The sequence below is a fragment of the Balearica regulorum genome, chromosome 1 (assembly GCF_011004875.1).
Source record: "Balearica regulorum gibbericeps isolate bBalReg1 chromosome 1, bBalReg1.pri, whole genome shotgun sequence".
Lineage (NCBI taxonomy): Eukaryota > Metazoa > Chordata > Aves > Gruiformes > Gruidae > Balearica > Balearica regulorum.
Genome location: NC_046184.1, coordinates 62,390,887 through 62,416,047, shown reverse-complemented (window position 1 = coordinate 62,416,047; position 25,161 = coordinate 62,390,887). Strand labels below are relative to the sequence as shown.

Sequence of the window (25,161 nt, the reverse complement as noted above, 5' to 3'; positions counted from 1 at the left end):
GAACATTGATACTTTTCTGCAGTCCATTTATTTACCAAAAAGACTAGATATAGTTCCCGTATAGTATTTCTCTTAATTTTCTGTTTCAAGGGAAAAAACAAAGATATTGAGGTGTAATTAAACAAAAAGTTTTAAATCAGCATATATTAAGGCAGATCAAATACAAATTTCACTCCATTACTTTTGCATTTCCAACTTAAAAAGAAATAAACCCTTTCTTTCAGCCAGAAATTTCTGCCACTGAAAATTACTAGAAGACAGATTACCTACGGAAAGATTAAGTATGAATTTGTGGGGGTTTTGTTGTTGGGTTTTTTTTTTCAAACCCTTGCTTTCCCTAAATATATTCCCTAAAATACCTCTACTTCAGTACAGAAGTATTAGCCAATATGAAAAGGGACAGGTTTTTGGTTTGTTTTTTTTAAAGTGCTCGAGTGTAATCATGAAGTATTAGTGAATTATTAGACTCAAGTTATACATTAAGAATGTGAGCAACATGCTACTGCCAAAAGGCACAGGGTGTAGAGTACCTCTAGTCTTAGCAGTAGAATAATTTGTGTGATTGCTTGGACTCACTTCCTGATATCTTCAAAGGCATGCAAAGTACTCACCTTCTAGCTTACTACTCTTCCACCACAAGGAATGTGTACCGAAAGAAGCAAGACAAGACTCACAATAGATTTTCCAGGAGAGGAAAGGAGAGAGGTGGAGTACGCTGTATGCGTCTTTGTTTCAGAATGGTGACCTTGCATTTGGGTGTTAGTTTGGAGGGCAGATGAATATGAACACTCGAAATAGAAAAAACCTTGACAGATTGTCCATGGTTTCAGGTTAAACCAAAGCAAAAATGCAGAACATCGCGTGATTTTGAATTAAACTGCGGTTTCCCTCTAGGAGTGCGAAAAAGTGAATCCCCCGGAAGACATGCAAATCAAGCCTGCATTGTGTGTTTGAAATGCGAGTCCAAGGTGGATGAGTTTGGTACTGTGCAGAACTCCACAATGAGACCGTCAAACCACGGGTGTCTGAACCAGTTTGCTCCTCCGCACCGTGGCCCCACGAGGAGCGGTGCTCCACAGCTAACCGGGCTCGGCCTGGTTTCTCGCCCACGCAGCCGGCCTCGCAGCGAGCACAAGCTGCGAAGCCCACAGCGATAAACGCAAACGCTGGATGCATTTTTAGCCCCTTTCCCTTTGAAAGATAACTGTAAACGCACAAATCGCCGGGACCCTACGCAGACGCTGCCAAGCACTCCCCGGCAGCACGGCCGGCCTCCGTGTCCCCGACTAAGGCGTGTGCAGTCCGGAGAGCCGGCAGGACAGCCGGGCCTGCGGGGAGACATTCTGTTGTCGACCAGAAACTCTATGAGATGCCGCCACAGGTGAAAGACGAACGGGACCACCTCGGCCGGCCCCTGCTCCCCACCGCCCAGGACACTCCGGCCGTTAGCCGTTGGCGGCCGTTAGCGGCGGCGGGCGGGGCGGGCGCGGGCGCTGCCCCCCAGTGGGAGCGCTGAGGCGAAACGAAAGTGAAGGGAAGGCAGCGGGCGGCGGGGGATCCCCGGGGCTGTCGGAGGTGGCAGCGCCGCTGCCTGGCAGGGGACGACAAGCGTGAGACGGGAGGGTGGGAACCGGCCGGGGGTGTGTGTGCGTCCCGCAAGTCCTCGTTCACGGTCTGTGACTTCAGGGCGCCGCCACGGAGCCCGGCCGGGCGTTCCCGCCCCAGCCGCTGATGCCCGGGGCAGGGCAGCCGCCGGCGATGCTGTGCTGCATGCCCGGCGTGGCTTTTGTCCCCGCTTTGCTTGTCAGCTGGTCCTCGGCCGCCTTCATCATCTCCTATGTGATTGCCGTGTTGGCCGGCCACGTCGAGCCCCTCGTCCCCTACATCAGGTGAGGCAGGGGCGGCGGTGGGAGAGGGGGGTGACGCCCGGGCTGTGAGGCGGCGGCTTAGCCGCGAGGTGCTGAGGGGCTCTTTCACTGCTGGCTCCGCGGCTTCTTACCCTCGGCGGCTGGGGCCCGGCCCCCGGCGCGGTTGTGGGGTTCCCAAGGGGAAGAGAGGCAGCAGTGTTAGGGCCTCCCCATGAGGGCAGGCAGAGCAGGGACCCGCTGTGTGCTCCTGTCACCCATCACACCTCCAGCACCCAGGCAACTCTGAGAGCCATAGTACCCCAATGCTAACAGTCGTGGTAGAAAGGACTAGAAAGAGTTTTCTGCTGGAGCCAAAGTGTGCTGTAGGCCTTATCCTAGCAAAACTTAAGGGATCTGCCTTGGAGTCAGTGGTGGAAACGCAGTTTTGTTTGTGCAGCTCTAGAACTTGGGCAAACTGCACTGGATGGTGACAGGACTCAAAACCCTACAATAGCTTTTGGAAGACACACACCCTGACAAACATGCATTTTTAAAATTTCAGCATAGGAACAATGAATGCAAAAGGCTCCTGGAAAGATGACTGGCATCTCTTTTCTATAACCTCAGTCATTTAAGCGCAATTTGTATAAATCATTGTTTATACATTGCTTATGTTAACATTTAAATCTGAGCTGTGAAATTATGAGTATTTAGCTCTTAATAGATTAAAGATAAGCCAGAAATCCAAGAGTGGTCTCTGATATATAGAAGATCTAAAAAAGACTTTCAAACACATGTTTCAAGATACATCTAGACCTAATTCCTTGAAGGACTTTATGGACGTGCATGATTTCTGAAGACTGCTAACCTAATTTGTACATACACGTACATTGGATTGAACATTAAGGTCTGTCATCACAAGCAAGTGAGATGGTGCAAATGACACCCTAACCCACAGGAAAGTTGAGCATCATTCAAATTCAGCCAAAGAAAGTTGGGCTTCATGCTTATATTAGCAAAACTTTTTAAGATTATCTGCCCAAATCTGGACTCAGCTCTTGGAAAACCTTGTATTTGTGCATGCACAAATATCCTGCTGCCTTAACAATTGTGGTTATACTCATGATCTTCCTTGATGACATACACAGTTTTACTGACACAAAAGCACTTGTAACCAGTGTAATTTATCCATTATTAACCAAGAAAAATAAACCATTTCATATAACTGTGTCAATACTCAGTACACGGTTTGTGCTCAGAAGGATTTTGAGGTCCTGTAGTAAGAAATTTGACAAATGATGTTTCTGATGTTGAAGCCATGTCCTTGAATAAAATATGTGAGAGAACAGGACATGTTTTTTTCTGTATAATTGTGTTTGCAGTCAAGTTTTTGACAGCCCAGATCTCTCAAAATGTGTCATTCTTTTTAAAGAGGTAGACCAAACCTACAAGTCACAGCTGTGTAATGCTGATGAATGTATCATAGCTTCCATAGTTATGTCAATCTAACTGAACATCTCACTGAAAAAATCATTCTTATCCTTTAACTAAGGCATCACAGTAAATGTCCACATACCCTAAAAAAACCCAAGACATATGAGGCTGTGTCAGTGATTAAAAAAAAACCAAAACAAACCCACTCACATTTCAGGCCTTCTGCATTTGTTAGTGAAGTTTTTTGAAAGACAGATGTCTTGTTTATTTTACATCCTTTTAACACAACAGTTGGACTAAGCATATACATTGACTGTTGGTGAACAATCTGTAATAATTCTAAAGGTGCATGGTCTAAGCATATGATCTTTGTAGAAGGTGGACTTAGGAGTAATATGATGATTCCTTCTAAGTACTGAGGCCAATAGTCATACCATAATTCATATTCTTATTTTGCAGGTCATTGCATTAGCCTGAGAAGCTGAATCATGGGATTAAGAATGTGATTTAGTGAAACTTAGAGTGATTAAAAAGAAAGAGGAAGAATGTTGCATCATTTCAGTTGTGCAATATCTTAAAATGAACTATAAAAATTAAATAGAGCTTGTATGGGGAAATTCCAGTTACATGAAAGAGAAAAACACAGATCTTAGTTCAACATTTCTGTAATTCTTACTTACATTCCTCAAGCATCCTGTGTATGCCTTGAGGTAACTTGTTAATTGTGTTTACCATGTAACAGCTGTCACAGTGCGATAAGACCACATCTAAATTTGTCATTGAAACTGTGCTAATGTCTCATCAAGTAAACCATATAAATACATTTCTGGGTAGACAAAAATTAATATGATTTTGTGTTTTCTAGCAGCTGAAGCCTGAAAGATGACTAGGTTGTGCCCAAATTAGTTCTTTTGCTCATACTACTCAAAATCCAAACTAATTTGGATGTGCTGGGGTGGCTATTTGGTGGTTTGAATTCTCAGTGAAGGACTAAAGGGAATTTTGCTTAAGGTAGTTGCTGCCAGTTGGTACCTCTGGATCCATCAGAATCCCTGGCAGCAGAATATAATCTTCTTACATTAAAAATTTGGGACTTCAGTTTGGAGAGAAATTGTTTATGATGGCTATGAGGAAAATTTGATGATGATGAGTCTTTTAGCCCTAAAATATTTATTCCCTGCTCTACCTTCTTATCTTTCCACTCTTCAGAAGACTGCTTAACCATTTGTAGAATTCTGCTACATGAGATGGTGACACAAATGCTCATTTTCATGGTTCCTTGTCTTTTCCATGGCAGTTGTGCTCACCTATTCACCATTGCAAATAAGTGAGCATATGTTTTTGTTTCATATGCGCCCTTTGCTTTTTTCTTTTTCATGAAAAGAAAGTAACTGTCACAAATACTTTTTTTTTCTTTTTTCCAAAGCAGCAGACCAGAAGTAAAACAAAAATGTACCTCAGTCTTCATTTAGCTTCGGGGATTTTTTAGTGGAAAGTATGGCATTAAAAAGATTGTGTCCTTAAAAGTCTAGTGCAGTACTTTGCAAATACATTTTAGATATGATATAGTGTTCTTGGTATGAAATTTCTTGAAAGCATACATCTAAGATTATTGAGTTTAAAAATCAACATTAGCAAAATTCATCTATAAAGCTTTAGCTTGAGAAAAGCTTTAATTAAAAAATGACTGGAGTTCAGTGCAATTTCAGGTTATTTGGATTGCTCTTATGATCCGAAGTGTTCCAAGAACTTCAAATGGCTTTCTTTCCGTGTGCCAGTTCCATTCTCTTCTCACCTAAAGTCCTTCAAAAGCTTTGAAGTGATCATAGTCCTGTACTTAGCATAGAGCAGTTTCTCATTTGCAAAAGTCCTTCAAGATTGTCACAAGTGGCCCACTTTTTAAATGGAGTCCTTTGTCATATTAATGAAAACACTCCAGGCACATGAGGAAAAGATGTGAAGTTCAAAGTTAGAAAACGGGCTAAATGAAGCATGGATTAAGATGATTTTCAGAAGCGTCAAACAAAAAAATGAGAATTACTGTACTGTTTTCATCAATTCCACTATGAAAGAGAAACAAGACTCATACAGAGTACAAGCTGGAGCAAGTCTTCAGAAAGCATTACAACAAGAAAATACAGATGAATAGGGATTCTTAATGCCTGAGAAGTTGTAAAAACTTGTCTAAAAGCCTGGTCCGAGCTTTTGTTGTGTGAGAATTTGGAACCAATCTAATCTAGTCAAAAGAAACACAAGATTTTTCTCTAGTTTTTGCATCAACTTTTCATAGGAAAGGATTCTCCGTTCACCTGTTCTTAATAAATCATCTTAGCAACTGATTATACAAATGCTTCTGTAACATAAAAGGGGTTTGAGAGCAAATATTAATTTCTAAAAAATTAAAGCTTTTGATATGGTCATGCTCTTCTGGCTTGAACTTAACAAAATTCTCAAAATCTTTAAGAATGATTGCTTATGTAGAGAGTGCTTTCTCTTTTGGGTGTTAAGAGCACAGGCATTCATGGTCAGCGCCTGTCATTGTGGCTGCACTCAGTGGTAGGTTCAGAAGTTTAGCACTAAAAGCTTATCCAGCCTCACTGTTGGAGTGAAGAGTATTCGTCCTCCTGAATCACATAAAAAAAAAATCTCTAGCTACTTGTTGCATCATACACCTAAGAGAAAGTTTTGTTCTCAGAATCTTTGCTTAGTTTCCACTGAACTTTGACATTAGCTAAAATCCTTACGTGTTTACGTTTCTGATAGTAGAGTTCCTTGGGTGCCTCTGTTTACACACACAATCAAGCCTCTTGGTACTGCTCAGTAACTGAAAACTCAGCTCACACCCAAATTATGTAAAGATTTATGAACTTTTCGATTGGCTTGACCAACAGAGCCAGATCAAATAGATATCAACTGGTTGTATGTTAGACAAGAAAAAAATAGCATAAAGAGGTGATGGCATTGCAGTATTCTTTCAACAGAACACCCACCTTGTATAGAAGAATCCTGCTTGAAGGAACTTGAACCCGCATATCCCCAGGAGTATGTCCTTCCTGTGAGGAAGGGGCATTCTCTGGTGTGAGTGTTTGCACATATGTAGGGACAAGAGGGAAAAGGATTCTATGATGAAGTATTCCATTTTCTACGTGTGGTGGGTTGACCCTGGCTGAGGGCCAGGTGCCCACCAGAGCCGCTCTATCACTCCCCTCCTTCACTAGACAGGGGAGAAAAGGTGTAACAAAAAGCTTGTGGGTCGAGATAAGGACAGGGAGAGATCATTCTCTAATTATCATCACGAGCGAAACAGACCGAATTTAGAGAGGGAATTCATCTAATTTATTACTAAGCAAAACAGAGTAGAGGAATGAGAAATAAAATCAAATCTTAAACCACCTTCCCCCACCCCTCCCATCTTCCCGGGCTCAACTTCACTCCCGGCTTCAACCTCTGCCCCCCCTCAGCGGCACAGAGGGGACGGGGAGTGGGGGTTACGGTCAGTTCATCACGCGGTGTTTCTGCCGCCTCTTCATCCTCAGGGGGAGGACTCCTCTCATCCTTCCCCTGCTCCAGCGTGGGGTCCCTCTCACGGGAGACAGTCCTTCACGACCTTCTCCAACGTGAGTCTCCTCCACGGGGTGCAGACCTTCAGGAGCAAACTGCTCCAGCGTGGGTCCCCCACGGGGTCACAAGTCCTGTCAGCAAACCTGCTCTGGCGTGGGCTCCTCTCTCCACGGATCCACAGGTCCTGCCAGGAGCTTGCTCCAGCGCGGGCTTCCCACGGGGCCACAGCCTCCTTCAGGTGTCTCCACCTGCTCTGGCATGGGGTCCTCCACGGGCTGCAGGTGGAATCGCTACACCCCCTCATCCTCCCTCCATGGGCTGCAGGGGGACAGCCTGCTTCACCATGGTCTTCACCATGGGCTGCAGGGGAATCTTGCTCCAGCGCCTGGAGCACCTCCTGCCCCTCCTTCTGCACTGACCTTGGTGTCTGCAGAGTTTCTTACATCTTCTCACTCCTCTCTCTGGCTGCAAAAGCTCTCTCTAACTGTTTTTCTCTTTCTTAAATATGTTATCACAGAGGCGCTGATTGGCTTGGCCTTGGCCAGCGGCAGGTCCGTCTTGGAGCCAGCTGGCATTGGCTCTATCAGACACAGGGGAAGCTTCTAGCAGCTTCTCACAGAAGCCACCCCTGTAGCCCCCCCCACTACCAAAACCTTGCCATGCAAACCCAATACACTACGTAACATATATTTTGTATATATGATTTTTTCATATATATGTATGCATGTATGTATGTGTATAAATTCTGTAGATATTCTGACACTCATGCTCTGTCTGTCTGTTCCAGTGAACTTCTAATTATCCCCTGTAAGGGTGAATTGCTTCATCAGAAGAGACCACACCTTGGGCCTAGAGTACTCTGTATCTACATTAGTAAATTAAACATTGCCTAGGACCATTCCCAGGCATTGGAGTGCAATTGCTTTCCTGGGGTAAAGTCCTTTCAAACAAATCAGGAAATTAAGCCAAATTCTCTCATATCTTAGGATACCGAATGCCATTAGATATGTTTTCGTCAATCATGGTGTTAATTTAGCAGATTAAAAAAATGTAATTTCTAAAATGTCATTTATGTAATCATTTATATCATTGATGAGCAAAGTGTTGCTCGGTAACATCTCTGCATATTGCATACAGAAAAGGAAGAAATACAGTTCAAATAGTATGCTCTAAAAATATTATTTTTTTCTAAAAAAAAAGATTCAGTACTACAAATGGAGCTTAAGCATGCATTGGACAGCATTCCAATTTATGTGTTTAAATGTCTTATGTACATAGCAGCAGTTCACACAAGTTACATTTATTTTGGGGTTTCATGTGTACATCTCATTTATGTTTCACGGATCTCAGTTAACTTTTAATTTCTTTCTCTTCCTGCTTTAGTGACACTGGAACTAAACCTCCAGAGAGTGGTATCTTTGGTTTTATGATCAATATTTCAGCACTTTTAGGTATGTATAAGGTACTTGGTTTGAGCACAGCAAAGACATGAAAGCTAGCAAAAGCTGTCTGCTTACATTGCAGTCCATACAATATCCTGCAGAAATGATATTGCACAGTCAAATGGTAGTATCGGATAGATGGAAGTAGTATCTAGAGGGCCAGGTCCTTAGGGTCAGTAAGTGCAGGCTTAGAGGCGCTTCTGTCTCTTAGGAGCACCTCATCAGTGCATAGTAGTCAATGCACCTGGAAATAAAAAGTGGAAGAAAGATAGCAATTATTTTGCAAAAACTGTATCTTTGATGTAGGGAGACATTAGGTTCTAGGATGCTGCAGCAAAGGGAAGAACAGTATTGAAGCAACACCTGGGTTCCTTTGCAAGATGCCTACTCCTCCACTAAATGTCTGCTGACTTTGACTCAGGAAGCTTGGCATTTTCTATTCACTGCTAGGGGATGGAGGTTAAAGAGCTGAGTACCTCTGTATACATGTAGTCCATGATAGCCTTCATACAAAGTAAAAATCACATATTTTACCTTTTCTATGAGTCTCATTCAGTCACGCTATGGTGGTGTGTTTCACATAACCTCACAGTGCCTGAAGAAAGTTACCCAATTTATTTTTCCAACTGCAGATAGACTGAAACTGTTCTGTGTTATTGAACTGTGGAATCCAGTCTACAGCTTATTATATCCTGATGAACCACGTTCTTTCAGTTGTTATCTCTACGATAATTCAGTAGAGGTGTTTGTCAGGAGTGAACTGCATATTGGGGTCACACAGGCTGGAATACAATCTGTGTGTAGTGGTTTGGGAATGCTGTATGTACTAAAAGACAGCCAGAATTGGCCCAAAAGCTTTGAAAATATTTTCTGGATACACAGCTAGTTATGTTTTTTTCTGTTTACACTCTACAAAAATGTATTAATTCTTCAGGGCATCCATTATAAGGAGATGTAGTTCTGGTACAAGACTGCATATCAGAGCAGAATAAATTCTCTCACTTCCAGCTTATCGTTCATCTCCCTGGAACAGCTATTCCTACTGCGGAATGCCAATGCCTCTGTGCCTAAAATGCACAGGAGAATGGGATTTAAATTAGTGGTTTTCTTGTAGTGATGTGCAGTTATTTCTAGATAGCATTAATGTGCGGTGTTAAGACTAAGATAATATTAATGAAAGTAATACATCTGAAATTCACTACTTTTTCATCCCAGTAGAAGGCAATATTATTTATATTTGTATTATATTTACAATTTTATTCTGTATGCTAACGTGTTGCAGTGCAAGGTGTTACAGTGTAAGCAATACGCGATCATTGAAAAAAATGTATTTTTTGTTTTTCAGGTGTAATTACAATGTACATCAGATATTTATTAATAGAGAAGCAAAATGAGTCATCGCACTTTGTTAGGTCTTCGTGCAACATATTTTCGTTATGTATTGGATTGATGGGCTGTATTGGAATGGGCATAGTTGCAACTTTTCAGGTATGACCATAAATTTCGTATCATAAATTAAACTAAAGTTGTTTTACCACTTAAAAAATCAAATAGATCAGAGTGGTTAACATTATCCCAGTGTGGATACTTGGCAAATGGAGTAAGAATGTCTTGCTTGCTCCTGCCTTTTTTCTGTAGCTTTAAAAAGACAAATTTACTTTCACCCTATATACTAGATCTTTTGCTTATACAGCTGTGTCAGTAAGGGGTTTGTCTTGTAACAGATCTGTACTAGAAAACAACTGAATATAGATGCTTTTGCTGTAAAATTTTTACTAGGAAAACTTAACCATAAAAAAGCTTTACTATTAGCAGTATAGTTTGCTTACAGTCAGGTAGGGCAGAATAAATCAGACTAGGAAAAACACCTGTATTTTTACCTGAATGATGGCATGCATGCTAGCAGCATTTTCTACAGAATAAACTAGACTTAGGTGACAGGTTAGAACACTGAGCACAATATTAGCCCATTGTTTTGAGTCTGTAGGAGATGGCATAACAACATGTTAAGTCTTTTGATAGAGACATGTAGAATTGCCACTTTGCCAGAAAGCATAAGACATCTCATTATAAATCAAAGAAGTCCAGCCCTCAGTGTCTGACAGAAAATTCATCAGAGAGTAAAAATATTGAAACAGATTATTCTTTTCACCTTTTCTAGTGAGGAAGTGTGTAATAGGGTAGATACTGACACAAAGAAGTATTAGGACAATTGCACTCAAAACTTCAGCTGAGAATCAAGTCAAGTTTAACTGGGAGATAGTTTGAGATACTGCTTTAAATCTGTGGAAACAGCTGAATTTGGTAAATACTGTTGTGCTCATAGTGACTTGACAACATACAGAGAAATTCAAAAGAAAGATTGTCAGCACTTCAGCAGCCAGTACAATTTTGCATGTGATTGACATGATATTTTCAGACAAAACCCCCTCTGCCTGAGACTGGTATCTTGCTCTTTTTAGTCTATCTCCAGGCAATGTGTCTGGATTGCAAACACTACAGGCATTGCAGTCTGTTCTAAGCATGCTATTCTACTTTTATATACTTTTGTTGGTGAGGTTTATAGGTGGCACAAAAAAAAAGTTAGATGATGGGGAACAGTGTTGCTTGGCTGAAATAGAAAACAAACTCAGCTTCAATAAGGAAAAGACAAATCAGGAATGCAAAATAATGTGGGAGAGTCAAGGAAGCAGAAACTTTGATCCTAAAGTTTCCAAAGGGGTCTCTTGACAGTTATAACATTGATTCTTATCTGATCTCTATTGTCTCTCATTGCCTGTTCATAAACTCCTTCCTCACCTAATTTCTCTTTCCTTTGCTTTCACCTGTCTTTCCATGTCAGGTGCAGTTTGTAGGAAGGATTCAGAACACAGTAAGGATCTAATCTAGCTAAGGATCTGATCTTGCAGGTTTTTGAGTGTGCTTAATTGCCCAGGAAGATGGAAATGGTGGCTTGCAAGTCTTCAGTCTTTTACTCTATAGTATACTACTAGTGAACGGTACGCTCTTATCCCCTTTACCAGTAGAATAACTGAGACATGAATAGGCTGTGAGATTTGCTCAAGGTCAGGTGATTGTTTCAGGTCAGGAGACCAAAGCAAAGCTGGAATTAGAAGTTGTTTCTTTAGCATTCAGCCTAGTCCCTATAATCAGTGGGTCACGCAGAAAATTCACATTCACGTGCACTCCGTGTTTGTTTCTTAACATTTATTTTTCCCCAGCAGGTGAGCTAACACTATACCTGAGTACTGTAGTAGAGCTATTGGGCATCAGTTTATTTTCTCTTTTCCCAAACCAAAATATCTAGTCTGTTAAAAACACTTTGATGTGAAATTATACTGGAAATATTTAAGGTTTGCTTTTATTTACTCAAATCTAGTGCCACTTACGGTGAGTCTTTTAAGTAGCGTAATTAGTTGTAAGGAAAATATTTTCACCCTTTTTGCTTCAAGGTAAGATATGGTAGGTAGCATGGGGTTTTAAAGGTATTGGTCTCTGAACACTTAGCAAAAATGAGGAAAGAGGTGGGAGAAAACACTAGGAGTGTGTCCTCTAAAAGCAAAAGAGTTTCTGAGAAAATAAGTAATGGTCATGAATCAGGTGCTTGTTCTCTGTTTTAAATAACACAATGCTTGAAATACAGAAATGGCAGACAGTGGAGGGCTAGCTTTAAGAAGATATTTGGATATGGAAGGAAAAATCCCGTAATCCTTAAAGAATAAGGCAAAGCGAAAACCTAGGTCATAGCAGGTCTGTTTCTGCCTGTTAGATGTTACACATGATTAAAGAGAGATCTTCCTGTCTTTGACTAGAACACTTAGGAGGCTTACCATAGCAGATGTAGCAACATTTCCCGGGTTCTATAGGGGTTGAATGTGATGGACTTTTTAGGGAATTGGTGGCAGTTTGATAGGAACAATCATGAGAGCTATGTTACAAAAGCTCTGTGTATTACATATGGAGCTAAATGCAAAGCCAGCAGTTATGCTTGCTTAATGCTTTCCATACCAAATCCTGTAATTCCTATCTGGAAGGCAAAAAGTGGGACAGAGGAGAAAAAAATGCAAGTATAGATGAGATGCCACTTAAATACCTGTGTAAGGAACATGCCTTAAAATCTGACAGAACTTAGTACGTCACAGAGAGATAGAAGGGGATGAGTAGAAAGAAAACACAGGGAAAAAAAATAAAAAGAGCATGTGAACATAATAACCTTTACAAGACAAAGAAAACAGTGGCCTCTAGGCAGGAAAGATGTTAAAATATGTAATGAAAGGATATAGATGTGTTTTCATGAATCACTAAAATAGAACTGTAGTGGGTCAGATCATAGCACATGTTTTGCTATGCTCTGGTGACAGAAAGGAGCTTTAAAGCACACTTGTCTGTCTGATACTGGATTCCAAGGTGGCGTTAACTTTGTATTTGTAATTTTTTGAAACATTTAGAATACAATAATTTCTCTGGAATATTCATCTGTTTTGTTACTAAGTATTCTACTTGTTTGTGTTTTAAAGGAGAGAATTGTCCATAGGTATGGTATTACAAAAATATAGGCCACATGTAGTGATACTGGAATTTTATACATACTTTCACTTGTTGCAGAACTTGAATAAAAGTGTCTGATGATGTGGGGAAGAGTAAGAAAGCTGAATAATTCAAGAGACTGACAGTATAAGACCTTCATATCAAGAGCTCATTTTAATTAACACTTTTTTTTTTTTTTTTTTTTAATATATAACTAATTTTCTACTGACTTATTTCCTGGAGCCTTGTAGCTGGTTATTGGAGGGTGAGGGACAGAGCTGTAGCAGTCACTATTACTATGCTATTACTAGACTACTAGTCTATTTAGAACAGTTCCTATGAAACTTTACCATTAGAGTATGGCCACACAAATGCAGATTAGACTTTCACCACAAAAGGATCAAAATCTTTGGCAGGGTAAAGGGAAAAAGGAGGTATAGGAACCTCTTAAGAAAACTGCAAGCCAGTTCGTGTTTGTGGAGTCATTAATTGGTAATAGACCAACTATTGAACAGAACTAAAATTGATCTATGCTTTTTTGTGAACACAGGAAAGGACTTTGACCTGGTGGCTTTGAACATGCTTAGTTAACCTATCTGAGCTACTCTTTCCTCCTTTTGTTTCCTATTCCCTGTGTAGACTGTTGTGAGAGGGGACTGTTTCCCACTGCTTGTACATGCCCAGCATAATGTGTCTACCATCTTCTCAGAGCTCATTGATTCCTGCCACGTACAAATAGTAGCAGCTAACTATTGTGCTGATTCTCTTTCCAGGAGCTGTCTGTTCCCAGTGTCCATGACATAGGAGCTTTGGTGGCATTTGGCTCTGGTGTTATATACATTACACTTCAGTCTATAATCTCTTACAAGTCCTGTCCACAATGGAATACTTACTTTGTGTGTCACATAAGGATGGCCATATCTGTAATATCATGCATTGCTTTCATTCCCAGTATCCTTTATGTTGTATCCCACGGTTTTCTCTTTGTACATTCATGATTTTCCTTTTAAGTTAAACCATTGCTGAGAAAGGATGAAAATAATGTTACAATCTTTGCTTAGGGCTCTCTAATATTTTTGCTACAATAATGCATATAGCATGTCGAGACACCAGTAATAGCATAAAGATGAGTTTCAGGATCTTTCTAAAAAGCTGTATCTCTTCCTTTCAGTAGTATATTTAAATCTAGTGCCCCAGTGTTCTTCATAGGAACTTGTGATAATTCAGATAGGAAGGGATCTCAGCAAGTCAGCTAGACCAACTTTCCAGCCTCCTTCATTTGAAGGAGGATATGGAGAAAGACCTGCCAAAGCGGGGCACCACTTCTAAAATGAACCTAACACACGGACATATAAAATACAGTTGGTATTCTCAAGATTTCCTTTAAGCTTAAGCAGATGCTTTGGATCACATTGATTGGTGCTTGTCTTCATTAGATGCCTCCTCTAGAGACACAGTCAAGACACTTACTGTCTTTTCCCACAGCTTGCTGAAATCAGAGTCACTCCATTGATTTTATTGGGCTTAGGATGATCTGCCAGTTTTCGAAAGTGGTCACAGCAGCTCATTGCATCAGCCAGCCAGCTACAGCCTGCTTTTGGTTTCAGCAGCTGTGAAGGAGGGTCCCAATCCTGAGAGAAAGTTGTACAAATATAGCAAGGCCCGTATTGTGGACCAATGGAAACCAGTGTGGTTCCCCTTCCAACAATGGAGGACCCAGCTCCCACAGTTCTCGGTCATGAATGTGATCTGAGTTTTGGAGTGTCTCCCCTGTGTACTTCGGAAGAACCTGCAGAAACATTTATTTGTGCAGAAATTTGTTTTGATTGCTGCTATCAGTTACCTTTCAGTAATGTGTTTCATTTACGTGTCTTCTTAATACTTTGATTCTATATTCTGATTATTCAGGATCTCCTGTGTTGCAGAAGGCAGAGATGGAGTATATTTTTGTAAGAAGACATTGTCACTATTACATGTTAAAGTTTTATAGTTTCCTTTACACTGTGTTTTTCCCAGTGATTGTGTTTGCTTCACAAATTTCCATGACAAAAATTGATTGGACTCCAGGTGAAAAGGTAAAATCTCATTAGGTAGCCAACTTACCCTGTGTCATTTTATTTGGGGCATGCTGTTAAGTTTATCTGAAAGTGTGAACAGATGAACAGATTTGTGAAATCTCACCGATTTGTGCAATGCTGGTTTCTAGTTATTTCTTCATTAGAAAACTGTCTGCGGCTTGGGTAAGAAAACTTGTCATGGATGGGTAAATCTTCAGAGAGCTAGACTTTCATTTTAACTAAGCATTTGAAACTTACCTGTGGAATAGATTGTAAAAAAAAAAAAAAATCTGGAAGTGACTTGTTCTACTTCTTTTTATAGTCACATTTCTTGAAAATGAACTTCACACATGAAACAAATTTGGACCAATTTGATTCTGAAGTTTTTGAGGTTTTTTCACAACATTGTTTTTTCTTAGCTTTTTCACCATTCTCCATTAAATAATCTTTACTATTGTGATAAACTTTGGGGCTCTGACCTGAAACATACTAAAGTCAATATCAGGTATTTGAACTGATTTCAATGTTCTCAGAATGATAACTATGAAAGGTAAGTTTCCACTTTGCCACGTGGAGGTATTAAAAAAACAGGTTAAATAATGCAGAGAGCATACCCTGCTTGAAGAGCTTAATAAAAGCAAACTTGGCAAATGTACTTAACCAAACCAAGCACTTCAAACCAAAGCAAGTCAGCTGTGAGAGAAATCTTCACAAGTTAGATAATCTTAGTAATATCTACCTCTCGAGGTTTTTTTTCACTTGAGGTGCAAGGATGAGGAAATGTTGCCCACTGAAACAGATGGCATATTTGTTGATGGCATGTTAAGAAACACTTTACATTCTGTTTGTGTCATATTACATAGGTTTTTCTATGATGGTCTACTTAAAAACAAAGGTCTTGTGAGGAACTGTAGTACAAGGGTAGCCCTCCATTTTAAAACATCGTGAGAATTTACTGTACGGGACAGTACTACTGAGCTCAGTGGCTCTGAGTAAAAGTTTTGAATATGGGCACTTTGGTATCCTTCACATAAGAACTGCATTTTTCATGTGCAAATTATATACAAGCTATGTTTTGATCTTGTGCTAATTGCAGTTTTCTTGAACTATTTTTTATGTTAGTGCACAAGACATGTTGCTTAATGGAACATATGCAACCTTGATAAATATACTTACAGCTCTGTAAAAACTAAATCTGAATTGACTTTTATACCACAGGGTATTGGGATGATGAGTCAGAAGTTGTAGAATATTGGTTGAATTTACAAAAGGAAATGTCTGTTTTCATAGCATTCCACAGTTATTTTGTTTAGCTGTTTTATCTGAAAACTTATTTTATGTCTCATTCCATCAGGATTACACTTATCATTTTGTGAGTGCGATCTGTGAATGGACAGTGGCCTTTGGTTTTATCTTCTTCTTTTTAACATTCATTAGAGATTTTCAGGTTGGTATCTACATGTTTTAGCAGTGACTAAGAAGAGCTATGAACTGTGTAACAACAAATGCAATAGAAAATTACCATTCTTTATCTCAGCTAGATATACCAAAGCTGTACAGAAACAAATTTTGTCAGACAAGGAACTGATTTCTGTCTACCTAATGAATATTTTTCCCCTGTGTTTTAAAACATAAAAAATCATCAATTTTATAAATCAGTTTAATAGTTGAATAGATGTCTGCTCTTGTAAGTTGTTTGGTGAGTTAATATCTTTTACTTATTTAGCACACTTTTTGTAGAAAGAGGCCCTCTAAAGGTGACATAATACCAAAATAAATGATGCAACTAAAACTGCATTTCTTTCTACTTGAGGGATTTTATATAATAATCCAATTCATTTCAAACGTAGATGGTTCCTTTTTTAAAAAAAAAAAATTACACATTTTGATATATGTTCCCTCACAATGTGAAGAATATCAAATACTTTTTTGAAAAGTATTGACATGAAAACCTTCTGGTTTGGATAGCAGGATCTGGTGATGCATCAAGTCTGACTTTAAGGAAGAGAGAATATTAGATTAGTTAAAAAGAAAACGCTTTTATATGATTTGTGAAAGGCATGCCTTGAACTTACTGTCCCAAGCTTTGCCTCGCCAACTCTTGTTTACACGGCATGTTCTAGCTGCAGTGTTTCATGCGGTTTTTATTTGGTACAGGGATGCAAAATGCTGAAAATACCAAGGTGTGCAGCTTAACTTTGGCAAAAAAGAACTTGTAAAAAAAAAATATAAAAAACCCGCATTGCTCATGGCAAAGTGCCTTGTGGAGATTTGAGGACAAAACCTCCTGGATATTACTGTAGATGTTAGGAGGATTGTGGCCTCCTTATCCTTCTCAGACTTCTGGATATTTGTTTTCCCCACAAAGCAGTTGGATCTTTGCAAGACTGGAGTAGGGAGGTTAAGGTAGAAAAGACTGAGAACTGCTGCTTTATACCGTAATTACAGAGATGAACTAACTCAGTTGTAGTAACTGTAGATGGCATACCCCATACGTAGGTCTTTCATACACACCATTGCCTCACTCAAGTCCCAAAAAGTCGACAGCTAGATCCAAGTACTTGCATAACTGTAGAATCAAGATCACATGTGAGCCAATTGGTGCTGAGATAAATTGCTGGAAACCATATCCAGAATTCATGGAGGTGGGAAGGGAGGAAAAATAGTGAGAACCCTCTAAGTCCTCTGGCATAAAACCAAAGTTTGACATCAGATCATGTAAAAGTTTGTAATTAATTTACATGCTTCTTCACTTAACGTGCTTGCTGAGCATGGAAATGGTTAATACTTACATATAATCTGTATATAACTTTTATAAGCATATACAGAAATCAATTTTCAACTAAGGATTCGGAGTTAACATATATTTTGCTAACCGATAGCAAACATTTCTACACCTGTTTACTTTTGGCTGATAGTATACTGAATAGACCACAGCTATAGGACTTTCCCTTATTAAAAAAAAAAAAAGGCTAGGTTCTGCAGAACAAAATGCTTTTTTTAAAAAAGTAATTGTTCCAAATTACACAATGCATTATCTTAAAGGAATTGAATTGCCTTCTAAACCTGACAAAAATATTGAAGTACCATTCAGAAATGCATGCATCACTAGACTTACAGTTTTTGGGAGGAGGTATTTATTGCCAGTCCATTCCTTTCTGATGTGTACCTATATGATGGTATCTGTTTCATCAAAAGTCATACTCCTCCCTTGGAGATATATATTTGTGGACAATGCTGTAGTGCTCAGAGTAGTTAAATGAGTTGATAAGTTTGCTTCAGATCACAGATTGCAGTGTTCAATATTGAAAGTTTAACTATATACAAATATTGTGAACATAATAAATAAGAGAAAAAGTGATGGAATTAAACTAAAGATAAATGCAGACATTTTAATTTACAGGCTATAAAACAGCATGAAATCCAATGCTAGTGTTTGACACTGTCCATTTTTTTAGATTCTATCCTCCTTTTGTCCTTACCAGTGCTCACAGAAAACCAAATTTTTAATTAAGAAAAATAAGCCTTTTAAAAATTATTTCTCACAGTGGGTATTTCACTTAAATATATTTTTTTGTTTTATCTCCTTGTACTTTATATCACAAAACTGTAAAATTCATTTATCTTAAGCTGATCTTGTTTTATTTTTCTTTTAGAGAGTTTCTTTAAGGATATCAACAGAAATACATGAAGACTCCTGATAGTGGAGAAAATTATATTTTATATATATGAATATTCTAGGTTTCTTTTTACTTGTAGAAAATGTTGCAGAGGGACAGGTATTTTCAAAGTTGTGTAAAGAACCCATGCCGTTGACTCTGCAGCATCTAAACCAGCAACCACTAAAATATTTTAAAAAGTCACAGCAATGTTCCTGCTACCTTTTTGCAATATTTTGTAATTTTTGTACTGTTTGATATAGTAAAAATACTGTAATAGAAGCAATCTGTAAAAGCACTTGAAAGTCTTTCAAAGACTTTTGATCTCCTCAGCTCTTCACTTTTGGACGTATCCATACTTTTTCATTTGTTATGGTCTGGTTAGTAACATTGGTTTTAAACTTGAGAAAGTATATTTTGCAAATAGTTAGGAAAGACTGAAGAGAATGGAAGACACTAAGGCCGAATTCCTTCGTACGCTGTTAAGTTGCGAGGACTGTGGAGGAAAGTGTGAGCAGAAGTGGGCATCTTGGTTTCACGACTGGAAATTTGCAGTTAGTAAATTACAACACTATGCTACATGTTTCTGATTGATAGTGGATGCTGTATACAAATACAAATCCTAGGGGCAGTTTAAACTATATTGCTTGGAAACTGTTTTCTAATCATCACTGCAATGCATGTTGTAAAAATCTAACCCTTTTTCCCCTTTATGTGCTGCTGCCCATAGGAAGCTTAAACCTGAAGTGGGAATAGAAAGTAAATTTACAGTTATGCATGATCTACTAAAGAGAAATCTTACTGCAATTTGGTTAATACGAAGCAGAAGTTTTCCAGCCTGTGTTTTAATCTGCAATGATGGAATGAAGAAGGCCTCCACGAAGTCATTGGGAGTGAATGGAAAACAAAAAGAGGCGCCAGTAGTTTTCAGGTGTTCAGTTATATATAGATGAGTATTATATACATATATAAAACTGAAGAAAACAAAAATCCTGGAAAGCTTCTCTAGTGAAGATATGGCATCTTTGCTGCTATAAACTTATTACTGTAATGAAAGACTTGGAAAGGAACTAATTGAGAAGTCAGATGTTACAAGTATCTAAAGGCAAAAGGGTCTTTCGTGAACTAATTCACTACCTCCCTTTAGTGCATTAACCACTTGGCTATCAATCAAGTTCTCTGAAAATTACATTTGCCATGGTCTATCACAGTTTATGCAGAAATAGTGATGATTTTCAGTTGCTAATTTTCCATGAGATAAAACAAATGTGTGTTTTGGAGAGTGATGTGTCAAGCCTAGTCATCTGTTGATATTTCTTTTAATGTGTATTTTAAGTTGTATTAAATTCAGCTATTTCACAGCTTAAAAGACTCCATGTTTTCTTTATAAGTTCTTCCAAATAAAAATAGTAAAAATGTTTTTCACTGACAGATTTGCTTTCCACAGTGTTCAGGTTATCTTGCAGATGTTTATAGTTACAATCATGTTAAAAAAGTCGAATCGAGTACTGATTGAATGCAACACTTATGTCTTGCTGATTAGGTATTCTGCAAGGGGCCCACATTCCTTCAAATGAAGATCAGAAATATCCACAAGAAAATGTATGCCAACCACAAAAAGTGACATCTTGTTATTTTGAAGGCCGTGTTAAGAAAAGACCACATTTCTTAGTGCATTGTGTAGTATTCTTTTATTGCTTTTTATTCCTAGCTTTCTTAAGTATAAGGAGCTTGAAGTTTTTATTTCAAATTATATCAGATTTCAGCTCATCAGTTTACTAAACCCTTTACATGCATAAAAGAAATTATTTTAACTTGAAGTTCAGCCTTAACTAATATTAGTCTGTTTTTACAGTGAATCCAAGTGCACTTAAACAGGAAAAGAATTCTTTGTATTGTTCTGATTTAGGCAGGAAATCAATAAATTTCACAAGTTTCTAGGTGAGAAAACACTGAGAAAACAAATCATCATCCCAATACAAGGCTCCTGAAACAAGTTCTCACTTACTTAATCTCCTAGTACTCTGTCCTCCTCAAAAGAATCATATCCCCAGGAGTCTGTCAACCTTTAGAGTGCTTACAGTCTCTAAATTAAAAAAAAAAAAATCAGAGAAATTGGCTGAATCAAAATAATTTTGTTTGCTGGAGTCAACGTGTTAATTCAAGTACTGAAGAACCACCAAATATCAGCCTTCCCATTTTTCTGAGCTTTATCATGATATGTTTTTATATGAGTTACATTAATGACCAAAAGAATGCGCCACCAACAGTTTGCTTTTTATTTAATTTGTTAGGCCAAACCCATCAACATGCACCTACATGCAGATGGAGACAATGAATTATTACCTTTTTGTCTGTGCAGTGAACAACTATTGAAAACATTTTGATTATTCTCTGGCTCCAGGCAGCTTTTCTGTCTAGATCCTAATTATTTTTTTCAGTTGAAATACGAGTTCACATGCTACAAGCAATTGAAAAATATTTTCCTCTACCAAGCTGTACCATTTTAGCTGTGGAAGACTCTTGTTAAATAACGCTATTTAACTTTTTACAATCAAATGTTCTCTACAGGTTAGTACAGATAGTGTTGCAGTACACTTCTGTTACTTTGCAAGAGACACTTTTTTCTGTATTTTGACATTTCTTAGCAACAAGAAATAGCTATTTTTTCTTGGGAGCTATGCTAGAAATATTTTGACTGTCTACTATGTTTGCATGAGGTTTTCAATTTCTCAACCCATCATGAGTGATTGAGAAAATTCTTTTGCATAAACTACTGTGAATCACATGACAGTTATTTTTGGTGATTATGCAAAATCATTTGTCTACCCCTTCCGAAAGTACAAAGCCTCATTTTTCTAGGTTGTGCAACTTGAATCTACTGATAAAATACTACCATTGCAGTCTCTATCAGAGTTCCAAATCATGTAAGGATGAAACTCAAACAACTCAAGATACCTAAAACCCACTTTGTCTTGCGACACCGTTACTCCCTCTGCTCTGGTCTTCTCTCCCCTGTGTGCTCACCGGGGATCACCATATATCGCACCTTTGCTTTTTCTCATGAGGTATGCTATGTTTTTGTTTCTGGTCTGCTCTGTTTGCATACTGTCTTATCTCTGACAGCAGCATAAGTTCAATAGCAGTAAAATGATCTTGATGGCAAGGGCTTAATTATTTGGTGGTAATACTGGTTGCAAAACTTTCAAGCAGATTAGAAGGTTTATGGTAATATATGTCAGTAAAGTTTTGGACATTTTTGTATGAAGTTTGTAAAGATATTCAAGAGCTTGGTATTTTAAAAAGTGCTCTGTAAATACAGAGTCTCAATATAGACACCACATTTTCACAAGCCTTCAGCGTTTGGAGGGTCTGCTTGAAGAGCTGAGAGTGTTTGGGGTTGGTGACGTGGTCCTAGTGGTTTACAATGTTCACTACAAATATTCTTTCTGGAAGAAGCTGAGAGAGCTGGAAGAGCTGTTCTCCTCTAAGAAATGGTGAAAGGCGATGCGGTACTTAGATTTTGCAGACGCGGTAATGTTCATTTCCTTGGAAGATGATCTGATGTCCCCTTAATGTAAGGAAGTTGCAATAGGTTTTAATTAGGTCTGTCTTTCACTGCATTTCTGTGTGTGTGCCCATGTGGTTCATACACGCATACACAAACTACTGGCATGATGAAGCCTGACAGTGGTTAGAGTCCTGCATGTTGCTGTAATACACATAAATGATAATAATTGACATATTTTATTTAAAAAAGTTATTTTAGGAGCTTTGGCTATGATTTCTAATATGTACTGTAATGCAGAAAGAGTATTTCTCACATTTTAAAGAGAAAATAGGCAACTTCCACATTTGCTATCTGTATTTTCCCCTATACACAATAGATGGCACTAGTAGACCACATGATCAGGGTTTATTTTCCACGTTCAGGCTAGTAAGTACAATAGTTTTCTAGTAGCTTTAACTGGTTTTAATAGTCATCTGGAGACCCAGTTAAATGATTTTTTTATTATGCCTTTGCGGAAAACAAGTCAGATCTAAGTTTCCTTGCCATCCCTTCCTGCCTTAATCTAAGTAAATATGTTTTGCTACTGCAACATGTAGTTTCATAGCAACTTCAATATTCAAATTAATTTGTCTAAATGAAAGGAGCCACTTGCTGTAGTTAGCACTGGTGCAAGCTGCAATTCAGACCTCATTATTAAGCCACTTCCCTTGCGAAGTTTTTTCTACCCTATTACAAAGAAGGTCCATTTTACTCATTAGCCTCAATAGTCTTCTGTCAGTTTGCAAGGGAATATCAGAAGACAATATAGACCTTATTTTCATGAGATGACAATATGAAAAGGACAAGATTTTAACATTTCAAAATTGTAGCCATTTTCCACCCAGAAACAGTGTCATGTCAGGTTGTAAAAAAAAAAAATCCAAAGCAGCTGCTGTATCTATTTAAAAACCACTTTTTTTTTTACACACAATAAGTCTATTTTCATTTATTTCCTTGCCCAACTAAACAGTTGGATGGCATTTTTTTGCCTGATTCCGTGAAGTGTAGCAATAATCCAGGCCTCTGAACATAGACTCCTATCATAGAATCATAGAATGGTTTCGGTTCGAAGTGACCTCAAAGAACATCTAGTTCCAACCCCCCTCCTACAGGCAGGGACACCCTCCACTAGACCACGTCGCCCAAAGCCTCATCCAACCTGGCCTTGAACACTTCCAGGGATGGGGCCTCCACAGCCTCCCTGGGCAACCTGTTCCAGTGCCTCACCACTCCAACAGTAAAGAATTTCTTTCTAACATCTCACCTAAATCAACCCTCCTTCAGCTTAAACCCGTTACCCCTTGTCCTGTCACTACACTCCCTCATAAACAGTCCCTCACCACCTTTCCTGTGGGCCCCCTTCAGGTACTGGTAAGCCGCAATTAGATCTCCCCGGAGCCTTCTCTTCTCCAGGCTGAACAACCCCAACTCTCTCAGCCTGTCCTCATAGGAGAGGTGCTCCAGCCCTCTGATCAGCTTCGTGGCCCTCCTCTGGACTCTCTCCAACAGCTCAATGTCTCTCCTGTCCTGGGGCCCCCAGAGCTGGATGCAGTACTCCAGGTGGGGTCTCACAAGAGCGGAGTAGAGTGGCAGGATCACCTCCCTCGACCTGCTGGTCACACCTCTTTTGATGCAGCCCAGGACACGGTTGGCTTTCTGGGCTGCAAGCGCACACTGCCGGCTCATGTTGAGCTTCTCATGAATCAATACCCCCAAGTCCTTCTCCTCGGGGCTGCTTTCAATCCATTCCTCACCAAGCCTATAGTCGTGCTTGGGATTGCGCCAACCCACGTGCAGGACCTTGCACTTGGCCTTGTTGAACTTCATGCAGTTTGCACGGGTACATCTATTATTTTACCTGGAATTATACAAGTTCAGCATTCTTGGTCTTCAATAAGCCACACTGACCACAGATATTCCTCTAAAAACTGTCATCAAATGTGGCATGGATTTTTTTTTTAAATAAATATAGCAAGTGCTTTAAGAAAGTATGAATACTTTGGTTTTGATAGACATCTTTAACATGGTAGAACCTTCTTACTCCACAAGATGACTCCTCACCCAACACACACTAATAAAATTAATGGTAATTGGAAGGTACATTTCAAAGCAGATTGCTCTGATGAACATCTAGACTTTCATCATGAGATGTGCAGGAACAGTCTCTCTGTAGCCCAACCTTTACTAGAGATACTAGCAGCTGACAGACCTCCCTGCAAAGAGGTATCTTTCCTTCCTCCTACACTGCATCAACAGTTGAAACACATGAGATGGTTTCAGTGGACTTTTTTTCTTTTCGTTTGAATTAATCAAGAGTATTTTGCTATGGCAATGGGAAGAAGGAGAGTGGTGGCACCACAGGTTAACATCAACTTGGTAAGGTGGTCACAGCAGGTGTCACCCAAGTGTGCAATGTCACATACAGAGGCAGGTCGGTATGAGAAGATCATTTGTCTGCAACAGGGGTAACTTTGTATTATGTTGTTCTGTTTGACAAAGGTGGAAACCATGCAAAAAGTCACAGAATCCCAGAATCCCAGAATGGCAGGGGTTGGAAGGGACCTCTGGAGATCATCTAGTCCAACCCCCCTGCTAAAGTGGGATCACCTAGAGCAGGTTGCCCCGGATCGCATCAGGTGGGTTTTGAATATCTCCAGAGAAAGAGAGTCCACAACCCCTCTGGGCAGCTGCTTCCAGTGCTCGGTCACCCTCACAGTGAAGAAGTTTTTCCTCATGTAGAGATGGAACTTCCTGTGTTCCACTTTGTGCCCATTGCCCCTTGTCCTGTCACTGGGCACCACTGAAAAGACTCTGGCCCCATCCTCTTGACACCCGCCCTTTAGATATTTATAAAGCCTTTATGAGATCCCCTTTATTCCACTCTTGTGAGACCCCACCTGGAGTACTGCATCCAGCTCTGGGGGCCCCAGGACAGGAGAGACATTGAGCTGTTGGAGAGAGTCCAGAGGAGGGCCACGAAGCTGATCAGAGGGCTGGAGCACCTCTCCTATGAGGACAGGCTGAGAGAGTTGGGGTTGTTCAGCCTGGAGAAGAGAAGGCTCCGGGGAGATCTAATTGCGGCTT

The 25,161-nt window shown here is 39.5% G+C and overlaps 1 protein-coding gene across 2 annotated transcripts; it reads left to right on the top strand.

Annotated features, from left to right (window-relative positions):
- Positions 1-1,495: 1,495 nt before the first annotated feature.
- DRAM1 (DNA damage regulated autophagy modulator 1) lies at positions 1,496-19,896 on the top strand. 2 transcript variants are annotated; one of them, XM_075755152.1, is made up of 7 exons: positions 1,496-1,889; positions 8,226-8,293; positions 9,630-9,772; positions 13,585-13,762; positions 14,828-14,886; positions 16,223-16,315; positions 18,525-19,896. In XM_075755152.1, exons 1-7 carry the CDS (start codon positions 1,732-1,734, stop codon positions 18,567-18,569), a joined length of 744 nt encoding a protein of 247 aa, XP_075611267.1. In that variant the 5' UTR covers positions 1,496-1,731; the 3' UTR covers positions 18,570-19,896. The 2 variants fall into 2 exon arrangements, with proteins under 2 accessions (XP_075611267.1, XP_075611277.1); XM_075755162.1 differs by lacking the exon at positions 16,223-16,315 and having other exon boundaries at positions 1,585-1,889; positions 18,525-18,702.
- Positions 19,897-25,161: the final 5,265 nt, after the last annotated feature.